Genomic DNA, 23,385 nt, shown 5'->3' with positions numbered 1-23,385 from the left:
TACGCAGACATGTTTTGACATGTTTCAACGACACTTTGTAGAAAGGTATGATGATTAAACTGCAATATGTGGTTGTTTTATGAGTTATTTCGTTCAAAGTACTTCCAAAGGAACTCATCTGCTAGTATACCTATATACTACTTCCCTTGAAAACAAAAATCAGTCTGTAGGTGAATAAGCATTTTATTCAACATGCACTTCTTCACTGATGTACTATCAGGAAGAAATATTTTAGAAAATGTATATTATAAATTTGCAATAATTTTAATCACCAAGACATTGAAAGTACAATATTGTTAGTATACATATTTGGTGCGCTGAATTGTTGTTATTTATTGTAGCGACAACGGCTAAACTGTACAGCACTTTGCTTTGAATTGTGAGAAATCAAGCATAGCATTAGCCATGTAATAAAATCTGTAGTAAATCGTAACTAAGAAATATCAACTCAAGTCATTGTCAATAGTCCCCGTCCAATTTTTAATTACTGTGTCAATTAAAAAACAACGACAGACGTAGATCATAATTAAATATTGCAGTTTGTCAGAGATAAAAATAAAAAAAATGTACATGTATACTATTGCAGAACCTTACATTGTAAATAAGCTGCACCCATCTTCTGAGGATAAAATTTATAAAATGGCTTTTAGCATATAGAGACAGTGCATCAAGGTAATTTCCTTTGATATCCCTGTTAGCTTAAGTCATATTATGTCGTCTTCGTTACCCATACTGCTCAAGCATGTTCAAGGGACATATGAAAATAAAACCAACACGACTACCAATTATTTGTAATCTTGATTACAGTACAACATGCAAGAAACTTTGATGCTGGATGTTTCACTTGTTTTGTTGGAATAGTTCATTCTGAATTAAAATCGAGTAATAACAATGTTATTGTGTAATGACTGGGCGCGTTAAATGTATATGTAGTTGAAACCAGTTAGTAATAATGGCCCATTGTGGCACTTTGTTTAGAAAAGCATTTGGCACAAGACGCAGCTTTTATGAATTCCGAAACAATAAACGCACCAAGTTTCATTGAACTATGAAAACAGCTTCTGATACCTAACAATGATGATTTAGCATTTTTTTCATCAACATTGACCGTTGAATTGAATCGTAAAAAAATGGTGCTTATGTGTCTTCATTCATACTATCCATGTACTAAGTTAAATAAATCTGTAAAAATGTATGTGAGAAAAAAGGGGGATTATGTAACAAAATGGCCACCAGTCGGCGAAATTTGTTCGAATCACGAAAATGTGACCTAAAATGTATGATCATCATACCACCTTTGATCCAAATCGTCGTAGTCATTTCCACGAAACAGCTGCTGACACGTTTGAGAATCAAAAATAGCAAATTATATGTCCAAAATGACCACTAGTCGGCCATTTTTGTTCCGATCTTCAAATAAAACAACGCGTCTGTAAGACGTACTGTTTTTGTGTGAAGTTTGAGTGAGATAGGTCAATGAGTGTCTGAGATATGTCTCCGAACAGACGGACTAAATAATAGTCCTCGTTTTGGACGGTGTATTTAAAGTACATCATCAACGTTGACGTAAGAAGCAATGTATATAAGATCTAAAAAAATCATCACCCTGGCTCGGATACTTTAATTACACTTTATAAACTCTCGTGTTTTATAACACATATTGGTTTATTTTGATGATGTCATCCACAGAACCGTTGGGAATGGAAACCAAGGACATAAGTGATGACAACATAATGGTTGACTCTGTTTACAATGATGACGTAATAATGTACGGTGCGCTGCATGCCCGACTAAAAAACACTCTAGGTAAGCATTACAAACTATATGACATATACGTATGAGTATGAATGATTTATTTAAAAAAAATATTACATTGATATTTTCTCAATATCTTTTAAAGGATCTGGGTGTTGGATGCCGAAACACAATGGCGATAAACTGACTATTGACCTTTTAGCAATGACGCTAATTCGTGCGGTAAGTTAACATATAAGAATAATATACAAGTATGTGTGGTCAAGTCATACAAACTGGGGCAACTCATAGTTACACGAACGAAACTGTTGGGTACATATTGATGCTCTAAAACATATGAACATGGGAAGGGAAAATGATGACCGTTTTAGACAAGTTTTCAGTTTTAATAACAGTTTGATTTGGACAATTATTTCTACATGAAATGATTACGCGGATTATCATCAATTTACAAACAGACCAATCAACAATAGTTATTATGTTTAAATAATGTTGTAATGTCAGCAAATGTATGGAGAAGTTGTTTTGCAACTATGTAGATAAATCTTAACGCATGGTGTCACCAAATTATATAACTCTATATTATATGTGTAATATTTGTAATATAACCAGGATATACTTATTTGCACTCAACTCTGTAGATAGCGGTTCAAGGTTGCAGTGATATAGCGGATTCATCTCCTGATGCCTTTATTATTATGTACGGTGAGACAGGCATTCCTGATACTGAATATACAGGCAACAACGGAAATACCCAGGTAAGCGTCAATAACTCAACATTTATTAAGTCCATCAAACTTGATATGTTTAATTGAACAGCGAACTGCCTGTAATGACGTCAAATTATTGTGTCTTAATATGTCATTCAACCATCGCGCATATCGTGAATGTGACATAATTAAGTTAGTTTGTTTGTTTGTTGAATTGGCTCAAACAACTCCGCATTGTGCGGCTGTATCATTTACTTATTTTGAATCAATTTTAGCTGAATATATCATGCACACAATTCACAACCATGCAATGTATAATGTTTCTTACAGAATTTTACTGTAACTGCCAATAACAATGAGGAAGTATCTGTGATTCATTTTGACGTCGCCCTGTTTGCAAGAAGCATTGCAATCTTACCATTTAAGATAAATGGAAACGTTGGTATTCGCTTGGAATTGTACGGTTATAGAACAGGTATTGCATGAATTCACATAACTAATTAAGTCTTTCGGTGTTGATGAATTAGCAGTTACTTGTGTGTAACTATGTATTAAAAACATGACACAGGACGCACAGAACGATAAGTGTCATTTAAACGCTACCTTTCACAGTAGCACGATATGGGACATTTTTAATCTCATTTTCTCCCGTACTGGTTCAACCTGCTTTAGCCTATTTGCTAAGGAATTGTATAAAGAAATTTTTCGCAGCGATCCGGTGATTGGCTGATTAATATCACGTGGCGTGGTAGCTTCTTTGTTGCTTTTGGTTACATGCTAGCTATACGAAAAGTGAGCCCACATTATTACAGTATTATTTATAGTATTTTATACAGTGTGCCGGGAATACTATAACAATTTCTGATATAAAATAAAACTATATGGAACGAACTAACAAGTTGTGTTATTAATTTGGCCGATCTTTAATATGCACATCATACTTCCGATCCCATTGTCTATCTAACATCGTTTAAAGCGAAGTGGAAGACCTCTCAACTGACGAATTGTATTCCTTTGTAATGGTCATTTTTTATCGCATTAAAACAGTCCAGTTCTAGACTGAAACGTTCAAAATAGTGGAAGAACGAATTACCATCAATGTTTCTTGTAAAAATATATAATGCAGAAATAGTTTAGTTGTGTTATATTCGAACTCATTCTGTTATTCAAATATGCTATATACTGATGTTGAAATTACTGATATGTTACATGTTTTCATTGACAATATGTGTGTGTCTCGTAGATAAAACCTCTTGTGTTGAATGGTTGAGGGCAGGCTATAAAGGCGGTCTCACTTATTGGGTGGACGTCGACAGATTTGGTACTGAACCAGCGAGGAGAAAGATATGCCGTAAGTTTTATTTTCTTGTACTATGTTATTTGTTTTAAATATCCAAACATAATAAAAGTAAACGTAGCCGAACAACGTTAAATCACTATTTTAATAGTGCATTTGTCATTATCGTAATCTTTATATAAATTCCACAGACGGAGAGGTGTATCCGTTAGGCATGATGTCAGGCAATATACGCAGTGGACAGTTATCTGAGAGTAGCTCTACAAGTGAGAAATACACTGCAGATGCTGCACGACTTAATTATGCCGACAGCAGCTATGATCCGCCGCCTGCATGGATGCCTCAAACAGAAAGTAGCTCATTTATAGGCATAAATCTAATATACCGAACCATATTACGAATGATCGCTACACAGGGACAGGGAACTGCGTGGGTGAAAAGCTTCTATTTCAGTTACGGAGTTGATCAATCCCCGTTGAATGAATATAAAGAACATGGATTTAGAAAGGTATGTTTGTTTGTTTGTTTGCTTTTTAAGTTAATACACTTTTGATACACATATGCCGTTGCATTCACTTATCATAAAAACATTGGTACATTATTCTCACTAGAGATACTGAGTGCACAGTGTATGCCCAAGTAGTGTGTCCTATATACATGATTGGTGTATTGGTTTAAGAGAAGCACATTGTTATTCTTCTTTCAAGTTTCATGTTTTTCAAATATCAGTCATGTAAACCATATAGGATTGCAAAATGTAAACTTTCATGTAAATTTGGACAGAAACTATTAAATACATCGCAAATACTTTATAGGGTCACGATATGCACAGTTTTCTTATAGTAGCAAGTGACTGTAGAGTTTCCTTAGAAAACGTGCGTAATTGGAGAGTTGTTGAGAGTTGAATGTACACAGGAAAGAATTGAATACGATTAAACAATAGGGAAAACAATGGCAAACACAAGGCGCGTCATTCAAAACGTTAACCCGTACCCGTGTTTTAATAACAATTTAATTTTTGTAAATATTTATTTCAGGCATATTTAGTGTTATATTTTGTGTATGGGCCGGAGGTTTTGAAATACACATAAACTATTGCTATTACCAAGTATCAAGATATGCCATTCTGTTCGCGAATGTGACTTTTGACGTAAAAACTATTATATCGAATATCAATTATTTTTTATTGATTTTTGTATCGACTAGCCTTTTACAAATTTATATCTCACTAAGAAATATTAAATATTTAAAATCAGTCGATTTATCAGTTTTAGAAAATATTTCACATTCTTGACAATAGCTAGCAATCATTACGTTTCAGCTCATATGCCAACATTAACATATAAAGAACAGCTTAAACATACAATCAATTAATATAGTTAATGTATGTTCAAATTGAGCTATATTAATTGACCAGCAAATGTTTCGGGCTGGATACTATACAGGAAACATAAGATTCGATAATGCACTGCATGACTTATCTTGGTTATGAACTTATGTGGTTGCTATGATGGACGACGCCATGATTGCCATGTGTCGGAAATATCCCTAATACCCTCTTGTGTTCACTATATTTTGGCAAGTTAAAAACTCTACATTATGTGTGGGTGTGTGAATGACTTTTGAAAGTTCAAGTTTCTTCTGGTTTTGTACTCTAGGAATTCCAGGCAAATACAGATGAATTTACTATTGTTAGAAATGAGTTGCTGTATCCTTTGCGTATGATACGATACATCAAAATATATCCACTATGTTGGGAAAACACTGTTGCATTACGAATGGAATTATACGGACAGTACCTAGACCATCCATGTAAGAACGTCTTGTTACTTTATAGTTCTTTTATATACTACAGTTGTATAGTTAAATAAAAAAAATATCGTATGTCTAGGAGACGGTGAAAATACTGTTGTAGTGGGGAAGGAATAGATGGAAGGAATACAGAAATAAAGTCCACACAAATGACAATAATTTTTATTTCACAGACTTGAATGAAGACTACTTGGAATTTGTTGAAGGTTCATACATTCATACCTTGCATAAACTTAGCTCACCGGTTCCTAAACGCAAAATTATTGATGGAAATCCTTACCCAGGTAACTGTACTGACACAAAAACACCAGAGGTGAAAAGTTATATCAGAGTAGATATGCCAGAAGTCAAAAACTTCATGAGTGTTAGTATTGTCAACAATGATGATTTCCGTGAGTATACCCCAACTGTGTTTCTCTTCTCAGTGCCATGTATATTACAATACCACTCATGTGTCGTAGTCGTTTATGATAGTGATGTGGTTTTCCAGATCATCAAAAAAATTTTTGGCAGAAAATCGTTTTATTTCGTCGTTCAGTCTTATGCTAGAGATTTCTCCAGAATGACGTTTCTGTACCTTTTGTTCTTTACCACATGTCTGTGCGTATTTCTTATCAATATTTTGTCGTGTAATTTTCCATGTGGTTTCGTATCAAACAAGCATATTTGGTTCCTCTAACATTTACTATGTTGGATTTCATGAACGAGAAACTAACGCTGAAGCAAATGAATTATATACGCACAATTCCATTCATTCACAAATTGAGGTCCTACCTATGAATGTTTAAATTCTATTCTTTCAATATTCAGCGGAAGAAAGTGTTAAACTACAAGCCACTGTTGGGGTGGAAAAACAGTGGGCTGAAAATACAAACTGTGGGGATATGATTGAATCCTTGGATGCTGGTGAAATAGGATATTTTATGTGCTCGGATAATGGAAACGAATACATCAATGGAAGCACAGTAGCTACTGCAATAAATGACCCTCGCGAGAAGCATAGATTATGTTTGTGTGAGATGTATGCGTTTGGTATGTATTATACAGTTCTCCTACAACTCTCGCGCCCTCTATTGACTGAGCGTTTTATAATCAATAATGCATAAAGTTATACGTCATTCTAATTCAACGTGTAGCATGTCGTACTTTCGGAAGGTGATCCATCAATAACAAAAATGCACAATCATCTGTCAGTATTTCAAAACGTATTTACACTAATTCCTGCGTTAGGAAGTTTTTCTATATTTTGTGGAAGCAAACGATCGCCCTTGAACGATGTTCACGAGGCGTCACTCGCAATATGCCTTCGTATATACTGTGTGGCATTCTCGTGATGCACGTTTTAATTTTTATAGTTCAGAAACAGCGCTTTTTCAATATAGATTGATGTGTGCATTATATTGTCTGTCTTAGCAGAAAAAATTAAACCTTTGAAGTGTTCCATATACTTAGTTAATGAATTACAAGCTAATTACAATACTAATTCCAAGCGCTGACATTTGAAAATTAGCAAAACATATTGGTGAACTATAACAATAAATTTAATAAACAAATACACTACCAAGAAGTCAACCAAAGAATGAACATGATTTGTATATAGACGCAGGTTTAGTGTAACAGCGTGCGATACAAAACCACTGTTTTGGTCAAAGTCTTGTAAATTGTACGAGGGCACAAACTCAAATTCAATAACTCGATCGTTAGAGGCTCTAACGGATGTGGTTGGTGTCGTGGTTTGGATTCAGAAAAGTAAGTTTATTGTCGAAATATACCACAGTTACGTCGCCAAAACAATGCCGGTTTACAAAATATTCCACAGTTACGTCACCAAGACAATGCCCCTTTACAAAATATGCCACAGTTACGTCACCAAGACAATGCCCCTTTACAAAATATGCCACAGTTACGTCGCCAAGACAATGCCGGTTTACAAAATATGCCACAGTTACGTCGCCAAGACAATGCCGGTTTACAAAATATGCCACAGTTACGTCGCCAAGACAATGCCGGTTTACAAAATATGTCACAGTTACGTCGCCAAGACAATGTCGGTTTACAAAATATGCCACAGTTACGTCGCCAAGACAATGCAGATTTACAAAATATGCCACAGTTACGTCGCCAAGACAATGCTGGTTTACAAAATATGCCACAGTTACGTCGCCAAGACAATACCGGTTTACAAAATATGTCACAGTTACGTCTTCAAGACAATGCCGGTTTACAAAATATGCCACAGTTACGTCGCCAAGACAATGCAGATTTACAAAATATGCCACAGTTACGTCGCCAAGACAATGCTGGTTTACAAAATATGCCACAGTTACGTCGCCAAGACAATGCCGGTTTACAAAATATGCCTCAGTTACGTCTCCAAAACAATTCCCATTTACAAAATATGACACAGTTACGTCGCCAAGACAATGCCCATTTACAAGATATGCCACAGTTACGTCGCCAAGACAATGCCGGTTTACGAAATATGCCACAGTTACGTCGCAAAGACAATACCGGTTTACAAAATATGCCACAGTTACGTAGCTAAGACAATGCCGGTTTACAAAATATGCCACAGTTACGTCGCCAAGACAATGCCGGTTAACAAAATATGCCACTGTTACGTCGCCAAGACAATGCCGGTTTACAAAATATGTCACAGTTACGTCGCCAAGACAATGTCCGTTTACAAAATATGCCACAGTTACGTAGCTAAGACAATGCCGGTTTACAAAATATGCCACAGTTACGTCGCCAAGACAATGCAGGTTTACAAAATATGTCGCGGTTACGTCGCTAAGACAATGCAGGTTTACAAAATATGCCACAGTTGCGTCGCCAAGACAATGCAGGTTTACAAAATATGCCACAGTTGCGTCGCCAAGACAATGCAGGTTTACAAAATATGACACAGTTGCGTCGCCAAGACAATGCAGGTTTACAAAATATGCCACAGTTACGTCGCCAAGACAATGCAGGTTTACAAAATATGCCACAGTTACGTCGCCAAGACAATGCAGGTTTACAAAATATGCCACAGTTACGTCGCCAAGACAATGCAGGTTTACAAAATATGCCACAGTTACGTCGCCAAGACAATGCAGGTTTACAAAATATGCCCGGTTAATTGTAGCAATTACACTTAGCATGTGAATACAATTGTGGTCGGTTTACAATTAAAGAAATTTGTGGATTTACTAAAATAAACTTACGGCCACGACAATGGGCCAATCACCAAAAGTGGTGTAAATGCCCATATCTATATACTGAGATATATTTACGCATCAAAAGTTTATACCATTAAAATAATCTTGTTATTATCCTGATTATTCATTGTAGAGTACTTCGACAGTGAGGCCCATGCTCTTGAAGAGGATTGTATGGATTCTTTAGGGGTGGAACACATGAGTTTGGATGATAAAATTATGTTTATTGTTGCAAGCAGCGCCAAAGATGGTTTCTTGCCCCACCAAGGTGCACTGAATTTTCCTGGCGGTAAGTGTGATAGAAAATATTATATACGAACATATAAACACGCGTCACGACCACGGCAAAGCGCCTTGACTCTTTAAGCAGACGCGCACCTCATTGAACCACGGTAAATTATTCGTCGCCAAGACAATGCCGGTTTACAAATTATGCCACAGTTACGTCGCCAAGACAATGCCGGTTTACAAAATATGCCACAGTTACGTCGCCAAGACAATGTCGGTTTACAAAATATGCCACAGTTACGTCGCCAAGACAATGCCGGTTTACAAAATATGCCACAGTTACGTCGCCAAGACAATGCCGGTTTTCAAAATATGCCACAGTTACGTCGCCAAGACAATGCCGGTTTACAAAATATGCCACAGTTACGTCGCCAAGACAATGCCGGTTTACAAAATATGCCACAGTTACGTCGCCAAGACAATGCCGGTTTACAAAATATGCCACAGTTACGTCGCCAAGACAATGTCGGTTTACAAAATATGCCACAGTTACGTCGCCAAGACAATGCCGGTTTACAAAATATGCCACAGTTACGTCGCCAAGACAATGCCGGTTTACAAAATATGCCACAGTTACGTCGCCAAAACAAGCCGGTTTTCAAAATATGCCACAGTTACGTCGCCAAGACAATGCCGGTTTACAAAATATGCCACAGTTACGTCGCCAAGACAATGCCGGTTTACAAAATATGCCACAGTTACGTCGCCAAGACAATGCCGGTTTACGAAATATGCCACAGTTACGTCACTCAAAGCGCCTTTAAACGTTACGTAGACACGCACCTCATTGAACCACAGTAACCCCCAATCCTACGCAAGCAAACAATGCTCCAAAGATCCTGTAATGCACATGGACATGCACATGCAGTGACTAGAAGGACATGCGTATTTCGAATCTCTGACGTAAAACACGCAGAATATATTTCTGCATACATATAAAGCCTAGTATATCATAATGAGAATGATCTAACCAGTGACGTTTGTTCTCTGAGATACATTTATATATCATGGTATCATCTATATGCAATAGTTACTTATATTAAACTATTTCTAGTAGGCATAAATAGATTTTCTACAACTATTTTCGATGATTGCCGATTGACAGGACATAATCCCGCTACTTCATCAACTGCAACAACCTGTCTTTTTAAGTGAAATATACTAAAATAACGAAAATACTTTTTAGGCCTTTATTTGCATATAAGCATGAGTAATTAATTGACATGATATATTTAAACAAGGAATGCAAATTAGGCTGGACATTTGGAACAGTATGAATGAACATAAATGAAAATGGAATTTATTGAAATATTTTGATTCGTTGTTATTTCTAAACGACGGCCAATATAAAACTTTACACTCGACTCGACACCCTTTTCTCATTGTGAAAATATAATTTAACAATAAACCAAGTAAGCAAATTATACCGGATAAAAAAAAGTATAATTTATTCTTAGATAATTTATTTTTCATGGCTTTTAAGAAATATCATTTACAAATTTAACCCATTTCATGAATAAGCTGCCATACCCAGCTTTCTGACTATATCTTTAATTATAGCACACACATTCGATAGACACTGGGCTTGGCTTACTTTCACATTATGGCTCTATAATAGAAAGTGCATATTGTATTGTGTGACTGTAACTGCAACTATATTAACCTAGAATTCGAACGTCTTATAGATGTACATAGACGAGGGCCATAGACAAGATAAGTGAAAACTATGTCACCTTCGTTAAATAAAGTTTATTATTATTATGTAAAGTATTCCTTCTTTTTTTTAAATGATCTGATTCTAGTAAGTAATCATCGTTTGTAAATCATTAAAATTCTAAACATACATATACAAACATATTCATAATCCTTTTTCCCTTGGTGATATGGTTTATAATTCAAAGTTTATAATTTAATGGAAAAATAAATAATATTGAATTATGTAGATTCTGAGGTTGATGAAGTAGATTAAATTATTCTACGCACAGTATTAACTCATACAGACGCATTGTCATGCTTGCTAAAAGCGGGAAACAGTATTAATAGAAATAAATCTGGATTTTTTAATAACGGGATGTTACCACGTTTTAGTCAAATCTATAATTATACACAATTCGGAATGATGGTGTGTCGAACTGTGGAAACCAGGTAACTTGTTCTTGATGTGTTATGACTTTGATTGTACATCTCCAGCCCTAGGGACATATTTAGTATATTCGTCGATAAGCAAACCTTACCATATTTGCCTCGAAGCAGAGGTGGATAAAGGAAAACTGGTTGATGGTGTTGGCTATAGAAAACAGTTCACTCAGCAGTTGAAATAAAATATGGTTTTATATGTGGGTGTCAACGCGTGAGGAATATATAGTTTAGTTTCTTGTTATATTCCTGTCCTCCGCAAATGCTTACATTATAACACCATTATAGTCCGGTTGGCAAATCACTTTGTATTTTGTTTTTGTAGCTACGTGGAGTCCATCTGATGATGATGTGGAACCGTTCTTAGAAGTTTTCTGGAATGGATTAAACACTATTAAAAGGGTAAATATTATCGTTCATCGCATCATTATTTATAATGTAACTATTTCAGCGCCTTCTCAGTCGATGAACTCGACCTGTTTACATTCATATGATATTATAGAAATATTCACCCGGGCCGAGGTCCATTCGCCTCGGTCAACAATGCGCTCTGCGAAACAACAAACCTGTATATCGTATATTCAGAATATTCTCCATTCATAAGTAGCTGTTTTATCACACTTCAATGGTTCGTATTTATTTATATTCCATAATCCCTTCCGAAATGTCTGTCACGTTTAAGAGATGTCTAGGTATCAACTAGCTACATTTCGGAAGCCGCTATGTTTATACACATGACTGTATTCAGAACTAACCTCAACGGCGAATCAGCATTTATTAGATCGATCGTTAGGTCTGCGCACGCGAAAAAGCCGAATATTACCTCTTTAACCTCTGAGAAGTCAATGCTCGAATATATCGACCGCCAAATGTGCGAATTTGATTTGTTGATAGGGCCATGAGGTCTAATAATAAGTTTTATTTCCTCAGTTGTATTTCATTCTTTATAAATCACACCCTCTATCGACAATGCGACGTTAATGGGTCAATAATTTTATTGTCATCCATCAAAAACAAATAGTGGTTTTGTGAGATATACTAATTCTAAACGATGACCGACAACACCACCAAACACTGCTAGCATTTAAACGACATTGATTCCATCTGCGTACGTAATTCTGACGTCACAGTATCACCTTATCGCTAGTTATCTCGTGTATTCTCCCTCATAATACGCATAGTACATGTATGATTGTTCAAACAGATTGCAGTTCAGGGATATACTGTTGTAGATGGTGATAACGTTATGACTGATTGGAGAATATTAACATTCAAGTTACAGTACAGCGTTGCTCGCATAGACTATGTTAACTACAATGACAATGATGGACAACCGGTGGTAAGTGAACCGTTTAAAGCGGGGGTGTCGTCACCTACGCATGCGGCAAACAACCATAACGGATCGATGTTTACAAACAGGCGTCTACCCATGAGCCTTTGTGTTTTCAGCGTGCGTTGTTATCGTCGCTTGGGACTCAATTCCCGCACATGCGTAGGTGACCACCCCTCCGCTTTAAATAATGAGTGTGTTCGACGGTATTATTGAGAGAAAGAGATGTAACTTATGTCATGAAATATTGTTAGACATTTACAGGAAATGTGGACAAATTCGTCACACAGTATATTAATCTGGACCCCAACATACTGGCATCTGCTGTACGATTTGTTCCTCTTACCTGGACCCTGGCCCCTGCTCTACGGGTAGAGATATACGGATGCCCTGTTGGTAAGTGTTGATTGAACATGTCCAACACCTCTAATTAAACATAAAATATATATATATATATTATGTTGTCCTACCTATTCCAGAGTATTATCTGACTGCATAGTTGTTAACCGATATAATACTTGGGTTTTAAAAAATCACGAATTACGGCAATTAACTCATTTCAGTTAAAGAGTCATGTCAAGTTTGGTTTGAGAGTGGCTACACACAACCTGCATGGTATTGGTCATACACGGACAACAAACTCGATATCGATAGTTATTACTGCATCTTTGAAAGGGGTAAGCCAGTGACAGTCACATCATATCTTATTAAGCAAATGTTATGGTATTTAATCACTTGCAAAGCGAAGTTCTCCAGGGAAACTGCTTAATCATACCTACGTTTCTGTTTATTTCAGGGAAATCAAATTCAAAAATAAGTTCGTTCGTTGAGGCTACTCAGAGTGATGACTTATCTGATACTACAACGGCACTGAATGCAGTGGACGGACAGATCACAACATGCGCTATAACGAAAAAAGAAGAGTCCCCATGGCTTACCTTAGAGTTCGAACCACATGAAATTCAGGATATGATAATTTACCCACAATACAATGACGATTGTTTGCAGGCATGTGATTTGGCCACAGCATGTCGTAAGTATCCTAGCAACAGAGACTGGTACGCTAATTGATGCCACATGAGAACATTTTTTATTGATTCAAGGAATGCATAGTTTTATTCGTTGTGCCCTCCACCAACGAAGCGCATCTCTAAAATCTGACCTACGCTGCGATGTTTGTCTTCCCTCACACCCATTCACATGAGCACTCTGTTACTAAAATGAATGGCGTACAGGAACGGTGTGCCCATAAAACGTATAGTGTATTTGTGTCGATGCAACACAGTTGAAGGGGAATGTCTTGCCCCTCAAAATACAGGAAATAGCGTTTCAGAGGGTCTAGATTTCAATTTTTTTTCTATTAAGGTCGCACATCGGGCGCGAAGGATGGTGAGCAGATCCCCCCCCCATGCAAAATGTCGTGCCACCACCTCTGGTGTATGTCAGTAGCCAATAACAAAATGGTATTCTAACTTTGACTTCCGGAAGCTGTTCCTTTTGCTACCCATACTTATAAACATTTATTTCCCGTTAACCAGGATTTTGCCATTTATACACTACCTTATTTTATTATATTGAAAAAAACAAAAACAAGTGTCGGAAAATTGAGCTTGATTACAATTTAGGATTCTGACTGAGATTTAGCCACCCAATGAGATTATTTTAATTTCAAACAATCTTTTCGCTAATCATGTGCAAGGCCATATTCATTGTAACCATTATTACAATATTTATTTTGAGCATATAAATAGGAGACGAAACGTCTCTTCTTCAGTCCTTCTTCAGTTCGTTCGTTTTGTTCGTTCTTCCTTCATAGTTCTTCCGTTCAATAAAGTCATCTATTGCAGTCCTTACGCGGTTTAGTCTGCCATTCTTGAACTTGAACCAATTCTTCTTAACAATTCCCACAACAAGAGACTGTAAGCAAGTCCACTTTTATACACGCGTTTTTCACATATTTCCAGTTCCGTTTCGTTCAAATCAATAACATTTATGTCGATAACCAATCGCATACAACAAAACTGATTAAGATATTAAATTTTATAAAATATTTACTTATTTTTAGTCACGTCAGAATTTGTATTTTTGTTTTATTTATCTGTGGTGTAAATATCTAACTCAATTCTTTATTCCACGCTTAATCAACGATTAAAGTATTCGATTCAGCCACTCGTACTTGCGTGTTCTACTGGCAATTCGATCGGACGTTACTTTCTGGGATTTAAATTCGATATCCCAAATTGAGTTGAAAAGGAAATACAATAACTGCAGCTCTACCCTTTTGTAAGAAAACATAATATTCCATTCATGGATTTTCTGCTAATTTCACAACAGGTTTCAAATACACGTACAGTAAAATATACCTTGGACAATCAGAGACACCAGTTGACGATGACATATGTATGTCCCAGATCACTGAATCGATGCTGGATTCCCCAGAGGCTTTGTATGTACATTGCGATCAACCAAGACTTGCAACCTATATGCACCTAGTTATTTGGGATATTTCGTCCCAGATAAGCATATGTGAAATTGATTTGCTTCCTCTTGAAAATAAAGGTAACACACTCTTTCTTGAAGGAGGGTAGATCGACATGTTCATGGTGTCTACAGATTTTGAATATTCAGAACCTCTGCGTCATTCGTATACTATTAAAGTATAAGCATTGTTAAGTATAAAAGTTACATACGTATGATTTCCACCGCAATTTTTTTATTATTATTCAACTGCCACTGAGTGTTCTCTCTCAATTCGCTATTCACAGGTGTATCAATTGTGACGAAACAACACGGGTTGTTGTTAAAATGTGGTCAAGCCAATAGTCGTCAAAATATTTCCATTTCTATTCTTGAGTATAATTATATAATATGCTTATACGGCGAAACCTGGGAAATAAAATAATTCAATTCTTAACCTATTAACAGTTTAGTAGGAAAACCTTGAGGCTAACTAATGTACTTCGTCCTGTGACGCGATATTCACTCTGTCCAGAAAGATCCTCTCGTATTAAACGCACACACATAATATACAGGGCTTTTTAATTTAAGCTTGGTCATGTAACGACGATCTTGGAATGCAAAATGGAGACATCGAAGACAGTCAACTAGATGCTTCAACAAATACAGATGATATTCAGAAAGTCCGTTATGGTAAGTAAAATTCCTCGTGAACAATAATCTGCCACGCCATGAGACTGGAGAAGAGCGTTCATATTAATTGTGTATTATTAATACAAGAATGTTTTATCATTAAAAAGGTCAGGGAGGTTGGTGTGGTGACATCGATTCCCCGTCATGGATTCAGGTGGACTTCAAAGCTCCAACATTCGTTAGTCAGGTTAGCATAATTAATCATACCTTGTCTGTTGATCTTATAAAATCTGTCATATGCAATATTCGAATATATTTTTTCACTGCCAAATTGTATGTATCTGTTTAGGTTTTAATATTTAAAGGGACGGAAGGAAGAATAACTTCGTTCTTTGTATCACATAGTATGGACGGGGTCAATTTCACCCGGGTGCTGGACGACCGAGGTCAAGACATGGTTAGTTACACAGAATCTATCCCGTCATACTTTTATACCAAGCTGATAATTTTACAACAATATACCTACACGCATGTTTACTCTAACAACGTGCATGTACAAGAAAATACCCGCAACGCATAATAAGTCCCACTCTATTGACGAAGCGCTTCTGTGACCGTGATAGGTAAAGGAAAATATGAAAGGCCGTAATTGTAGTCGTAATTGTTGTGTTCTGCAGTCGTCCAATACATCATTTACTTGAAAAAAAAAACTATTATATTATAAATAATGTCCGACGTAACCAATCATACTTTCTTCCATTCATTTTATTTCAACGCCACGCACGCGACGGGCCTACTGGTGTACTGGGTACTTTGTTTTACTACATTATAAACTACGTCATATACGTGGCTCTCTGTCGGTAATATTATGGTTTCAATTTTCGTAGGTCTTTCCTGGGAATGTGTTTCACAGTACTTTGATATCTGGGTACCTTCCATTACATATTTACACGAGATTTTTACGACTAGAATCTAATGAGTACGAGGACAGACCGTGTATGCAAATCAAGCTATATGGATGTCGAAAATGTACGTATCAACAAGTCTATTTTTCCTGTCAACACATTTACCTATTTTCGATAATATGTTACTATATGAGATGCCATAGTGTGTTTACAATATGGTATGATGTTGTGATAATTTTATAAGGAAAACAAATCATGCAGAATTTGTAATATAAAAGTGACCTGTCCTCTGACTACTACATTTATAAGAGTTTATGGCTTCACAACTGACTACTTGATATTCGATCGAGCAACAATCATTTTTCAGACACATACTTCTTGTCCATGGTGAGCTTGTGCTTCAAAATGTCTTAAATTATCCCATGTCATATGTGTGTGATCGTACAATAGTTTTTTTCCCCAGAACTACACATGTACATTCACTTAAACATGCTGTGGGTTACTGTTACACATTGTTATGTTGCAACTTTATATTTTAGTTTCCATGAAAATAGCAATATCATATCATTTCTGTTGACCATAATTATAGTAATATTCCGTTTATAGAAAGTACGTATCACTCTTTTATTACGTAAATTCTCATTAGCTGCACACTCGTGTAAGGATTGGAGAGAAGATCCTAACTGGTACGTCGGGGATAATGTTTACTATCGCATTGATGGATCGGGCGAGACAGAATACAAATTATGTTGTAGTAAGTTGCCTAATATAACGTACACACGTCCCATACTCGCTATATTGTTCGCCATTTGTATTCGTTGAGTTTCTGGCTAAATGAATAGTAAAAGACTTTCTTTCACAGCGTCCACGATGTCGTTAGGGGTATATGACCAAAACGTGACAACACTGAGTTCTTCAAGTTATAACGATGAAGCTCATTCTCCTGACATGGCACGTAATCGTGGATGTAAGTATATATTCATTCCAACAAAAATGAAGCTCTAAATTACATGTGCATTATAGTTCACCGCAGAGTTCACACCAACGTCTCTTTGCCTAGCTAGCTAGCTACATACCCACCTACCCATTCGCTCTCAACATAACAAACAAACCAATCTAACAACCCATACGTGTATTCTTATAACCCGGTGTCAGGTTGGGCGGACATATTAAGTATTTCTATGGAAGCTAAAATTGGAATTATAGGAGGAGGATGTATCAGCAAGTTCTGCATGTTTTACCCCGTGTCCCATCTTTCATGTGTTCTCTTATTTTACGAAGCTGTGAATGTAATACTCTGTTATACAAAAAAAAAATACATGCTTGTATTCCAAACTGTTTCATTAAAACTGGCACAAGAAAAATTAATCCCTATATTTGTGAGTGGAATATTAGTAAAACCCAACCAGTAATTCACTGACATATTAAACATATGCATTCAATACATGATATGCGAAACATCACTTGAAATGTTAAATAGCGGTAGTCGTGGCGCTGCGCATGTGCGACATTTGTGTTGATAAACATTGATTTGCCTACAATCCAATGCAATTTTCTAATGAAATCTCAAGTACGATTTGTTTCCTGGGCACCAGTACTAATTAATAAAGATTGGTAACCTCTCAGTTTGTACTCGTTGGTGTGCACAACAGTCAAAATCGCCATCTTTGTTTATACGAGACCCATATCTGGCGCATGCGTAGCGCAACGATCATCGCCATTTAAACTTATATTATTATAGAAAGGTTACACACCTTGTTGGTAGGTAATTGTAACATGAACTCTAAACAGAATACATGTATATGCTCATTTATGCATAATTGTCCAAACACATTCATCATGAAACCGGCCCGATGCACATGCACTAAAGGTCTGTTGCTAAGTGATGTTATACAGTACATTGTTACTCTCATTATTATTATTAAGAGACAGTTTTTGATTTTCAGATTGCAAAGAATTGAATGGTACAAACGAATCTTTAGTGCAGTTTCTACCGAATCCTTTAGTAACATCGGTTGCCTATGTGAGTGTCAAAGGTGACAACAATGCTTTTATGACATATTCAAGGTACACTGATTATGCTGAGTGGTATATGCTTAGATACCAAGCCGGTGAACGAATTAAACATAAAAAACAGTTTTATAACGAAAAAGACGAGATGAGAGAAATTTATGAGCAAACCGAAAAGTCCGATTTTTTGAAAAAGGACCAGTTTAGTACTTTCTGGATAAACTACAGGGTTACAGATGATATTTTCTATATTGAGACTGGACGGTGTGGCGAACCAGCTATTCTACAGTATGAGGACTCCAATCCGCTACTGAATCCATCCGACCCTGTTTATTTCGGCTATAGAAATTTTGGTTCCGGTGTAATGGATTTCATACTATGTCTCGATCAGCCTGGAAATGGTAAGATATTCAGACAAATAAACTAGTATGTATGGTATATTTTTTATCACAATTGCATTGCAGGTGACATATTGTTAATGTTATCACGAACTTAAACGCTTTTGTAATTGAATTCATACCTCTCAGGCTCCCATCACAAGTTTTACTCAGTTTAAATGTACATGCATTTTCTCTTACATCTTTTCACTCTTATAGAATGCTGGAAACCAAATATGAACTCCACAAGCGACCCAGATCCATGGTTAAAGATCGAATTACCAGCTGTGACGTTTGTCACACATGTGAGTAACCACTGGGTTTTTTCACTTTTCTCTGGGTGAACATATACAATCGCATAATTCCATCGTCACATCGTATTTTTCACCATATTAGAGTGCCATTTCGTGATAACAGTTACACCTAAATCCATATCCATTCACATAGACGTTACACATAAAACCATGTCCATTCACATAGACGTTACACATAAATCCACATCCATTCACATAGACTTTACACATAAATCCACATGCCATTCACATAGGCATTACACATGAATCCACATCCATTCACATAGACGTCACACATAAATGCACATACCATTCACATAGTAGTTTATAAATAAATAAACGCTGCTCGGACTGATAAATATGATATATAGAAGATAATATTTGGTAATCGTACGATTACCAAATATTATCTTCTATATACCATTCACATAGGCGTACACATAAATCTACTTCCACTCACATAGGCATTACACATAAATCTACTTCCACTCACATAGGCATTACACATAAATCTACTTCCACTCACATAGGCATTACACGTAAATCTACTTCCACTCACATAGGCATTACACATAAATCTACTTCCACTCACATAGGCGTTACACATAAATCTACTTCCACTCACATAGGCGTTACACATAAATCTACTTCAACTCACATAGGCGTTACACATAAATCTACTTCCACTCACATAGGCGTTACACATAAATCTACTTCCACTCACATAGGCATTACACATAAATCTACTTCCACTCACATAGGCGTTACACATAAATCTACTTCCACTCACATAGGCGTTACACATAAATCTACTTCCACTCACATAGGCATTACACATAAATCTACTTCCACTCACATAGGCATTACACATAAATCTACTTCCACTCACATAGGCGTTACACATAAATCTACTTCCACTCACATAGGCGTTACACATAAATCTACTTCCACTCACATAGGCGTTACACATAAATCTACTTCCACTCACATAGGCGTTACACATAAATCTACTTCCACTCACATAGGCATTACACATAAATCTACTTCCACTCACATAGGCGTTACACATAAATCTACTTCCACTCACATAGGCGTTACACATAAATCTACTTCCACTCACATAGGCATTACACATAAATCTACTTCCACTCACATAGGCATTACACATAAATCTACTTCCACTCACATAGGCGTTACACATAAATCTACTTCCACTCACATAGGCGTTACACATAAATCTACTTCCACTCACATAGGCATTACACATAAATCTACTTCCACTCACATAGGCGTTACACATAAATCTACTTCCACTCACATAGGCATTACACATAAATCTACTTCCACTCACATAGACGTCACACATAAATCTACTTCCACTCACATAGGCGTTACACATAAATCTACTTCCACTCACATAGGCGTTACACATAAATCTACTTCCACTCACATAGGCGTTACACATAAATCTACTTCCACTCACATAGGCGTTACACATAAATCTACTTCCACTCACATAGGCATTACACATAAATCTACTTCCACTCACATAGGCGTTACACATAAATCTACTTCCACTCACATAGGCGTTACACATAAATCTACTTCCACTCACATAGGCGTTACACATAAATCTACTTCCACTCACATAGGCATTACACATAAATCTACTTCCACTCACATAGGCGTTACACATAAATCTACTTCCACTCACATAGACTTTACAGATAAATCTACTTCCACTCACATAGGCATTACACATAAATCTACTTCCACTCACATAGGCATTACACATAAATCAGCATCCATTTACATAGACTTTACACATAAATCCACATCCACTCACATAGGCATTACACATAAATCAGCATCCATTTACATAGACTTTACACATAAATCTACTTCCACTCACATAGGCATTACACATAAATCTACTTCCACTCACATAGGCATTACACATAAATCTACTTCCACTCACATAGGCATTACACATAAATCAGCATCCATTCACATAGACTTTACACATAAATCCACATCCACTCACATAGGCATTACACATAAATCAGCATCCATTCACATAGACTTTACACATAAATCCACATCCATTCACATAGACTTTACAGATAAATGCACATACCATTCACACGTAACTGGAACACTGCATTTATATACACTAGCATGGTATTATACACTTACATAATACACTACGTTTGTTTGTAAGGTGGAAACATTTGGAGGCATAGTCGATCGTGTTATCAAATATAAGCTGGGTTACAGCACAGACGATGAAGTTTATGAATACTATAAGGAAATGGGACAAGAAAAGGTACATCAATACATTTTTACAACTACTATAACTACTAGTATAACTACTTAATTAAATACGAGACCTTAACGAGAACATCGTCTGTATGCTACATGTATATAAAAAACAATGCATACTCACACGATTTATGTGTTCATTGGAATATACATCATTCGACAATAACCTTATTCCATGTACAGAATAACATTTTACAACTCTTTGCAGGAGATTTATGCTAATGCCTACCCGATGCATATTCATAAATACGAACTGTTGAGTCCTATAATGGCTAGATTTGTCAAGATATATCCTACGGAATGGGAGAACAGCATATGCCTTGCCGTGGAACTGTATGGATGCTTGGATGGTAAGTATCTCTTTCATCAACTATGATAGCGAAACGTTTTTCTCATCATATGTTATATCATTGGTAACTTGACTTACTCTTCACTCGACAGGATTGATAAAACCGACTTGTGATGACTGGTTAGCCGGCGGATTCAATAACAATTGGTATTGGATTGGGACGATGGATAACTATACGAAAGATTTTTGTGGTATTGTGTACACTTTACATCATATTTTAACCTTGACACTTAAACTTTAATATTTACAGCACGGTTTTCTGCATCAATTATTCGGGTAAGTACCCAGGTAAGTATTCATTAAAAGCATTGTTCCAGATACAAAGGTAAGTGTGCACTATGGTGGCTAACTAGATCAAACCCCATACAATGGATACCACAACTATCGCCCAGATCGCGAAAAAGTACGCCCAAGCCCCGCTTGCGCTGACAAAAATTTAACATGGCCCCTGCCAAGTAAGTCCAACTGCGCATGCGGTTTCCAGTTCTGTTTCATTGCCAGGAATGGTATACAGGATTGGTATGTAACACTGATGATCCTGTTAAGAATGACGATGTACAATATATAGAATGTAGTGTTGATGAAGATATTCCCTTTAATGGTACGTACAAGAAAACACAGTTTGAACTCCTGGTTTCAACTGATTATATGCCGGTCTATTTTGATTGGTATTTACATTGCAAAAGAAATTCGACGATGACGTCATGGTCGACATAATGTGAATTTTTGTGGATGATATAATATTTGTGACTGGATGCATAACGAATAATGCATCGCCCATTACGCGAATTATGTTATGAATATAATACACTGTAACCAAAGGCATGTTCATTACAAGGAACGTACAGATCCAACAAAATGGAACAATACTTGATAATTTAGCCTCTTGTATAAACTTAATTTGATTTTATTCCATTTTAAATTAGGAGTGGTACAAGACATAAGGAATAAATGTACAAATATATACACTGAGAAGACGCCGACTATGGATGAAGATGTTTTTGAAATTCCACTTTTATTAAGTGCGTTCTGACTTGTACTTTCTATGGAAAAATACATGATGTGAAATTTTGAATTTGTGTGAAATATTTGTTATGGACTAAATCACCAATGTATGGCCTTCCGATTCATTATAATGTATATAATCCATCCCCTCGATGTCGATGGAGAAATGAAAACTACATTTTGATAAATTACCGGCAAACCCAGATTTCCCGCGAGCATGGTAACACAGCGTGGTCACTACACGAGTTGAAGGAAGCGGTCAACGAGGAAATTCAAGCCAGACAAGCAGGTACCCCCATAGAGTACTTCAATGATAATTTCTCCAGTGAAAGGTGTCTACCCTCTATAACATCCTTTCATGTTGGGTACAAATCTTCGAAATCTACGGTCGCTAAACCCACGAGATCCTTCAAGTGCGCCTACTGCAAAGGGCCACACTCTACACACGTCTGTGAAATTGTAATTCGTTCAAGTTGTGCTATTCGTTTAATTAGAGTGTTCGC

The 23,385-nt window shown here is 36.5% G+C and overlaps 1 protein-coding gene across 1 annotated transcript in view; it reads left to right on the top strand.

Annotated features, from left to right (window-relative positions):
* Positions 1–22,952, top strand: part of LOC102803089 (uncharacterized) — a 32,974-nt gene extending 10,022 nt beyond the window's left edge. Inside the window, exons 6-33 of the mRNA XM_085503086.1 lie at positions 1,690–1,806; positions 1,901–1,977; positions 2,397–2,513; positions 2,796–2,940; positions 3,709–3,816; positions 3,954–4,270; positions 5,421–5,574; positions 5,748–5,966; positions 6,385–6,606; positions 8,911–9,066; positions 11,527–11,603; positions 12,406–12,540; positions 12,786–12,927; positions 13,095–13,208; positions 13,328–13,564; positions 14,866–15,090; positions 15,580–15,681; positions 15,789–15,868; positions 15,971–16,078; positions 16,509–16,650; positions 17,173–17,280; positions 17,389–17,493; positions 18,473–18,937; positions 19,133–19,218; positions 21,428–21,532; positions 21,737–21,878; positions 21,970–22,478; positions 22,804–22,952. Of these exons, the coding sequence (XP_085359212.1) occupies positions 1,690–1,806; positions 1,901–1,977; positions 2,397–2,513; positions 2,796–2,940; positions 3,709–3,816; positions 3,954–4,270; positions 5,421–5,574; positions 5,748–5,966; positions 6,385–6,606; positions 8,911–9,066; positions 11,527–11,603; positions 12,406–12,540; positions 12,786–12,927; positions 13,095–13,208; positions 13,328–13,564; positions 14,866–15,090; positions 15,580–15,681; positions 15,789–15,868; positions 15,971–16,078; positions 16,509–16,650; positions 17,173–17,280; positions 17,389–17,493; positions 18,473–18,937; positions 19,133–19,218; positions 21,428–21,532; positions 21,737–21,878; positions 21,970–22,118 (4,154 nt within the window). The 3' untranslated portion in view covers positions 22,119–22,478; positions 22,804–22,952. The remainder of the gene's footprint in view (positions 1–1,689; positions 1,807–1,900; positions 1,978–2,396; positions 2,514–2,795; positions 2,941–3,708; positions 3,817–3,953; positions 4,271–5,420; positions 5,575–5,747; positions 5,967–6,384; positions 6,607–8,910; positions 9,067–11,526; positions 11,604–12,405; positions 12,541–12,785; positions 12,928–13,094; positions 13,209–13,327; positions 13,565–14,865; positions 15,091–15,579; positions 15,682–15,788; positions 15,869–15,970; positions 16,079–16,508; positions 16,651–17,172; positions 17,281–17,388; positions 17,494–18,472; positions 18,938–19,132; positions 19,219–21,427; positions 21,533–21,736; positions 21,879–21,969; positions 22,479–22,803) is intronic.
* Positions 22,953–23,385: the final 433 nt, after the last annotated feature.

This window comes from Saccoglossus kowalevskii, chromosome 9 (assembly GCF_978046115.1).
Source record: "Saccoglossus kowalevskii chromosome 9, keSacKowa6.1, whole genome shotgun sequence".
NCBI lineage: Eukaryota > Metazoa > Hemichordata > Enteropneusta > Harrimaniidae > Saccoglossus > Saccoglossus kowalevskii.
This window is presented reverse-complemented; position numbering and strand designations above follow the sequence as displayed.